The 7,675-nt window shown below is 37.1% G+C and overlaps 2 protein-coding genes across 2 annotated transcripts; both read right to left on the reverse strand.

Moving 5' to 3' along the window:
* Positions 1-7: 7 nt before the first annotated feature.
* On the reverse strand, positions 8-2,502 carry LOC141818832 (kinesin-like protein KIN-14I; the record flags this gene model as incomplete). The annotated part of the gene is made up of 9 exons (XM_074706258.1): positions 2,394-2,502; positions 1,776-1,942; positions 1,547-1,690; positions 1,031-1,276; positions 884-952; positions 713-781; positions 309-401; positions 158-238; positions 8-88 (listed from the first exon to the last, which is right to left on the reverse strand). Coding segments are annotated over exons 1-9 (1,059 nt in total), but the record flags the coding sequence as incomplete, so codon positions are not given.
* A 2,299-nt stretch (positions 2,503-4,801) lies between these two features.
* On the reverse strand, positions 4,802-5,636 carry LOC141818831 (protein LURP-one-related 6-like). Its single transcript, XM_074706257.1, has 3 exons — positions 5,370-5,636; positions 5,024-5,269; positions 4,802-4,933 (listed from the first exon to the last, which is right to left on the reverse strand). Exons 1-3 carry the CDS (start codon positions 5,604-5,606, stop codon positions 4,802-4,804), a joined length of 615 nt encoding a protein of 204 aa, XP_074562358.1. The 5' UTR covers positions 5,607-5,636.
* Between the last annotated feature and the right edge of the window lie 2,039 nt (positions 5,637-7,675).

Raw genomic sequence — 7,675 nt, forward strand, 5'->3', positions numbered from 1 at the left:
CACACACCTTATTCTCAAAGCAACTGTTCTGAATCTCTGATGAATTGCTTGCTTTGTAGACAGAACCGGTTTCATCAGTCATGTGCACCTATAAAGTTTTCTAGTATCAACGTATCATTGGATCAACAAAATTTTTTGACAAAATAAAATATGGTACCTTATTCTCACAGGGAGTGGACTGAATCTCTGTTAAATTGCTTGATTCGTGGAGGGATGCAGTTTCATCAATTACTTTCACCTATGAAGTTTTCCAGTGTCCATTTATCATTGCTTTAAAGAACAAATTTCAATGACATTAAATATGGTACCTTATTCACACAGCATGTAGGCTGAATATCCTTTGAATTGGTTGCACCATAAAACAAACTGGTTTCGTCTATCTCTTTCAATGTTTTATCCATCTATCAAGTTTTGTCATATCAATTTATGTCATCAAAGAGGATCTATAGTAACATAAAATAATATGGTACTGCCATACCGCTGCATAAAAGGAAGAAATTCATGCTAGGTGCATATGGAAAATATGATTGATTAGAGGATAATACTTTGCAGTTAAAAGTGTTAAGTAAGTTATCATATAAAAAAGTATGATTGATTAATAGGGCTAGAGATGATAGTATGAAATGCAGAGTATTATGTAAAAAAAAAGAATGAAAGTGGTTGTGTTTAGATAACGAAGCAGCATATAAATAACCAAGATAAGATGGCCTACCATCTCCTGTTTCCTTGCAATATGATGCTCAAATTCTTGCATTACTTTAGTTAACATTGATTCAACTACCTGAAAAGGACCACTAAAAAATTTACTATCTGTTTTGTGCAGATAATTGACAATACAAATTGATCATATTTTAGCCTAAACTCATAGCCAGCTTTTATATACCAAAGGGATTTCTTCAGGCTTTTTATCTGCTATAAGGGTGCGCACAAGCATGCTGAGAGAAGGTGATATCTGTTTATCATACAAATTATTTGAGCTAACACAGGATTACTGGATCCTTCAATGTATTATAACATTCAGCTTACCAACCATTTCAGAGGATTCTACTAACAAATCAATGCTGAAGTTCTGCTCGGATGACCCACCATCCTGCATTGGTTGACTTCTGGAGAGAGAATTCATGAAAGGTTCTGAGTATCTCCTAACAAAGTGTTTTCCAGTGCTTGAATGTTTCACAATTCCACCAGACTTGGAGGAACCATTCTTCCGTGCTTGTTTCTCACCATAGGATTTAAGAGCCAGAATAGAATTAACAACCTTAGACCCTTTACCACCCTGTACCAAAAGCATAAGAATCTTAAATATTAGGGATATACCCCATTTGAGATAAGTTCTGAGAGATATAGCAGTATTTTTTTATTAACCAGGAATAAGTCATAATTTTTGTTAGTATGTTCTGCCAAATATGACAAGTCAGGAGCTCAATTTGTCGCAGAAAACGCAGCTAGTTTGCATCTAAAAACTGTTGAATAACAGACTTCCTAGTGCAGCTTTAATACACTGGAGCAAGAACTAGGAAACTTTAGCAAAACAAGAAAGACATGCCTGTTGTAGATCAGATGCCTCAAATGTAGGGAGAGCCAATTCTTCTAGGGCATCAAGGAAGTTCCTCAAATTCTCAAAGTACTGAAATGCTGATAGAGCAGCACCATCAGGAAGGGAAGCTGAATCCGCGGGAGCTTCAATCACCTTAAATGAAAAATAATAATTAGATTCCAACTTCAGTGATGCGAGAGAAAAAAAAAACTACCAAAATCATTCAACAGGTGCTAACCTTGGACACTGCTCCAGGCTGAACCTTGTTGAGTGCGTTGCAGAGAACAATTCCATTCCTCAGTCCTAGCCTGAATTCCTCCTCAGTAGGTTCTTCTGGAAAATCTCTCGCACCAACAACCCCAACCATTCTCCTAAGCCATGCAGCTGCCTCATACCTTCTCATTGCTGCCACGGCAAGTATAACCGGATACATTTTGTGCATGATTGAATAGACCTAACGCTTTATTTAACGAACTAGAATTCAAATCGTGATTTGTGAGAGTATTCTCTATAATAAATATACTGACTCATGAGTTTGTGGTATAACAAAAGGAAAAAACATTAAGAGTAATCGGCCTTGTGGATGGTGTAAGCCAACAAAAAACACTTGCATTTCTTAATAATCGGGCGCTTTCAAACAACGGAACTTCAAGAACAGAAGATGTTATTGAAGAAACTGCAAGGGACGTAGATGAAAAAAATAAGAGGGGGAAAACATATGTTTGGCTCCCTCATTGTTCCGTCACATTGGTAGAAAATCAAGGTATCGCGAGCACAATTATTGACCGATTCTTACGTCGAAAATGTAAAAAGTGTGTCAAAGTACATTTCACGATTACTAAAGAAATCAAATCACCTGCTTGCTCCTCCTTCCTCGAGGCCAAGTCGATGTCGCGCATCCTCGATCCCTGCTGCTTTAGCACGTCCTCCACCACCGACAACGAAATGGACCCTTCCAACGCCATGTTCACGCACAAAGAAACACTTCCGATTCCCAATCCCGATTGGTTTGCAGCCGATCTCAGACAGGAAATCATCCAACGCAAGAAATAAATAAACAACAGAAAAGACTGGATTTTGAGGCAGGCCAGGCAAGGGGAAAGAGATATGCAGCTGCGTCTCGCCCGCCTCAAAGTGGTGAGGGGGCGAGGAAGGAGAAGACAAGAGAGAGAAGGGGAGGAGAGAAAAGAAAGAGAAAGGAGAGAGCTTTGCGCCCCTTCTCTCTTTCCCTCGCTCTTTCTTTCTTCTGCGTTTCTTCACGGCCGCAGGTTTGAAATAAACCAAACGGACTCATTCGGTATTAATAGTTTGGCATGGCAAACGGTTTATGTTAAAAATTAAATAATAGCTAAATAAAAGAAATTTATTTGAATTTAGAAAATAATTTATAAATTATGTAATTGAAGTTCATGTGTACAATTCACACACATGCCATAATTCTAAAGTTTCTAAATATTTAATATTTTATTTATCCAATATTATTCTTTTTTTATATATGATACCATACAATAACTCCCCTTTCAACTCATCGAACTCCGGCCACGTGGCTCACCTCCTTGTTAATAGACTTGCCAGCATGTCAAGGGTACGTGGCATCCAGTCACATCAACTCCCTAATGTTGGGCTTCCGTAGTACTTCTTGACCTCTCGAGCATCTTCTTAATAGTGTTCGATGTTTTGAGCACCCTTTTGACTTCTTGAATACTCGACTTCTTAAGTTTCCTTTCAACTTCGACAGTGCTTACCCTTCGGAGCACTCCTTTCGATTCCTAAAAGTGCTCAATCTCACGAGTACTTTTTCGGCCTTCCAAGTGCTTGATTTCTCAAGCACATGCACCTTTAACTTCCTGAATGCTTGGCCTCTTCAGCATTTCGACGCCGCACGAGTCCAACCACTATCTGATTTTGACATCGCTAGTATTTTTCCTGTCTGCCTCACGGCCTTGGCACCTCTCGATGGTCGCTCGCTCTACCTTTTGTCCGAGGTAGTCCCTTCGGATCGCCCTTCTGAACGGTGCATGTGGATCCTCATCCATCCTTACAGTCAATCTTCTTATGTTCTCTCCTAATAACCTCAATGGGATGGAGTACATACACTCTCCCCCTGCCTCAGTGGAATTGAGTCAGTCTCCTTAATTATGATATCGATGCTCTCCTTAAGCTTGCCGAATCATAGAATCGAGCAAGTGTTTTTTATAATACTCTCCCAGACTTTGTTGAATCCTGTTATGGAGCTATTTTCCCTTATAATGCTCTCTTTGATTTTACTGAGTCAGAAGATCAATCGGGCTTTCCTTACAATGCTCTCCTCCTCCTTATAATGTCCATTTTATTGATGTGTGCATAAGTTGTGCATAGCTTGTAACTCATGAGGTTGAGTCATGGATGATGATTTGGCACAACTAAATTATTTTGCTTAATGACTTAGAGGTCCAGTAAAAATCAAAGAAGGATATATAGGATATCCAAGGAACCACTATCGAGGAGCATTGACTGGTGTTGGTAGACCTTGCAGAGCTTTAGTGTTGTTGAGTTGGTGATTGGTTCAATGATTTTGAAGATTTGTTAATTAAAGATCAAAGAAAGATGACATGACATTTAATTTAAGGGATATAAGGAGCAATATGAGTTGATAGTTTTAACAATAGTAAAAAAAAAAAAAGGTGGGCTATGTAGTTTACAATTGAAGGATGACATATGGAATAAGTCAAAAGATGATCGGTGTATGCAAGGAATTGAGAACATGATGGGAGATGGTCACAGTGCAAAGTAAAGAAAATCTTAATTGAGTTGAGAGAGTCAAGTGACTTGTATTTAATTTTGGGGTACAGGAAACTTAAACAATGAGGCACTTTGACATATGTTTCCATGCAAAGCCATCTTCATCATGGAGGCTCCTCCTTCCGCATCATATCCAATGTGGAACGTATTCAACCCCAAACAATGTTATGAAAAAGGAGCTAGACAGCTCCATTGCGCTTACTGTGATCACTATGTGAGTTAGTTTACATTACAATTTTCTCAAAATGTAGGCTCCTTCAAACTGTAAAACTAGATCTCATGCATATGAAATTTTCTCCAAACATAATATTTCCTAAAGATATAAAAAATGACAATAATGTTGCAGTAGCTTCAATATCTAATTAATAATTAGTACATGCAGCAATTGGATCGTATAGTAGATATACACACAACAATTACTAGATACGTACATACATAACACCATGCACCTGATCATATTTCTTAACAGTTTCAATGCAAGCATCAACACCTAGTGGACTCCCCATTAATGTAGTCAAGAATGGCAATCACAGCGATGACAAATGCTTGGTCATGGCCTGGCTGCACCACCACACTGTAGAACTCTTTGCTCGCAATCTTCTCCTCTCCTTTCACCTATATACATTTCATAACTTATTACAAAGGTTATATATGGTACAATATACACATATTTTTTAATGCAATTGTGACTGATTTTACGTTTACCTCTGCCACAACGTTGCCTCTTCTGTCCCTTATTGTGCAAGCCCTCTCAGCAAAAGATCCATGCACCTCAAAGTCCCAGCTTCTCCCGTTCCCTTTGGGTTCCAAAAATATTCTCACACCCCCATTCATTACGAGCCAAGATTTGGCCTCGTGTAGGGTGAAGACCAACTTGCTTACCATCTCAAAATCCATCAGGAAGCCTCTCCATTGATCGTTGAAGCTAACTGCTTGCAGAACACCACCTTCCTATCAGAGTACTGTTAAAGCTCAAACTAGGCACTAATTAAGCATTTGCATGCATGACTGTACTATAATATAGATATGTATAAAACTAATTAATGCCTACCTTTTTACTAATAAAAAGTATGGAATTTCCATTACCATCCTTCACCATGCACTCTCCGTTAACCCCGAGCACGCAGCAACCATCCACAGCAAAAGCTATGGCTTGACTGGCATCCATGGCCACAAAACCACCCCCATTGATGTTGCGAGGCCTCTTCCTTATCATTAATGTTGTCTGCGAGAGTGAACAATATGCCTTGCTTACCACTGGGAACCTAGTTACCAATCCACCAGCCATGGCTTGGATTTTGATTTAATTTCTCTCAAGTTGAGATTTGATCAGCTAATTAAACTCATGCATGCATGACATTATATATATAGACATATATTTATGTTAAAAAGTTCAAGAAGTGGAAAAATGAACTTGACTATTGAATTTCTTTGGTGTAGGGGCACTGGCAAGTTAGTTGGCCTAATTAATTAACTCGTGGCAGTCAAAGTGATGGTGGTGGTGATTGATTTCTCCACTCAACTTGTGGAATTAATTAAGAAGCCTCACAAACTAATTAAAAGGATACCCAATGTGTGGCTCATCAAAGAAAACTTGACGACAATTGGATTCTGGCAAGAAATTGCTTCAGCTAAGTAAGCATCTTGGAATCATTGCTTTCGATCAACGTGATGAGTAGTAACGTAGTTGCCGTATGTGTTTGCTCCATTTAGGGCAGAATATAAACTTGCAAATTAAATGGATGAACTTTCTCCATTTGGATTTTATTAGAGAATTAATAATCTGTTGCGCAAACTCCCCCCTACGTGTTGGTTTGTCATTATATTATCTTCTTTCTTTCTGATGACTTAATTCCTTTTAATTACTTACCAGATATATGTATATTCAGGTTGAATGCTCAGCTCAATGATCAATCATATTACGCAAGATTCGATGAAATTGAGAATAATTAATTTGGAGAAAGAGGGAATTAAAATTTTCTATATCTGAAAAGTATTAAAGAATCATAACTTGGAAGAGTAATCAGCTTAGTGTACATCAGATGGATAAGAACAAACACCGATCGAGAAGAAAATCTGTGGCAATCCTTATCAGTTGTTGTCTTTTAGATAGTGTAAACAAGCATCTAACCCTCCCTTTCAAATATTTGACTAAGCATATTCAACCAGCTTCAAATAGAGAGAAAACAAACGATTTATGATCAAGATTATTTTAGCATCATTCAAGAATATAATTACAAACATTTAACTTTGATTCCCACAATCTATCATTTTTTGCAATTAGAAATTAATTAGATGTGATTTAGGCACACCATATTCATATTTGAAGTAGTGTAATAGACACAATTAGATTATAAAGCAAATCATTTTACAATGTATTAATAAAATCAATCTTTTATTTTATCAATCTCATTCTGTTTGTGAGACTGTATGATTGTAAAAATAAAAAATAATAATAATAATAATAACATTACTGCTTTAGTCATATATCAAGAGAGAGACGTGAGACAATCCTTAAGCGAAAGCATGTGGCAATGTTGTTTAAAATTTTACCCCTTATTTTAGTGATCTCGAATCCTCCATGATCAAAGGGGTAGTGTACTCCTCTTCCTCATGCTTGATGAGGTGAATGACTCATTCTTTACTTCAAATGTTGAGTACCTCTCAATTTCCGAATGATATTGCTCTTGAGCCAATAAGTCCTTTTCTATCAATGCATGGGATTCTTCATGAAGCTTTATTAGCTTTGTTCGTTATTCGTGTGTGCTTTCAAACTCGAATATCCCATATAAGATGTCATTAGGTAAAATATTTACTAATAATTCACTTTGTTATTTGCTTTTTATTCCACTTTTTGCTTTCAAGAATGTTGACTTGTAAGTAAACTTTCATTGATCAAATGCTCCTATACTGAATGGTGAAGGTACTCAAATATCAAAATCAAATCCATCTAAAAAATCCATGGACTCCAATGTATATTTCTTCCTTTGCTATTTGTTCTTTTAGCAGTTAGTCCAATCAAGAGTCAACGAGACTTTAATACCATTTATTAGATCGCATCGCTAGAGGGGATGAATGAATGCATATCCTTTTTTATTCCTTTGATTGATCATGCTCGTCTCCACAACATGTTAGTGCATAGTGAATATATAAATCAAACACAAACACAAAAGACAAACATACAAACCACAATAGTTTATACTATCCCCAATCAATTTTGTACTAAAAATATTATTCTTAATTAATTGCCAGTCGATTACTACTATTCCCAATTGATAGTTTGACCTAAACTAGGATTTTGCTTGACTCGAGTTTAGTTCTCTGTTAATTCTCTAGTTGACTGCAACCACTAGCCTA

Source organism: Curcuma longa, unplaced genomic scaffold, assembly GCF_044706935.1.
Source record: "Curcuma longa cultivar G26 ecotype Majalengka, Jawa Barat unplaced genomic scaffold, ITB_CL_G26_1.1 contig_26130, whole genome shotgun sequence".
Taxonomy (NCBI): domain Eukaryota; kingdom Viridiplantae; phylum Streptophyta; class Magnoliopsida; order Zingiberales; family Zingiberaceae; genus Curcuma; species Curcuma longa.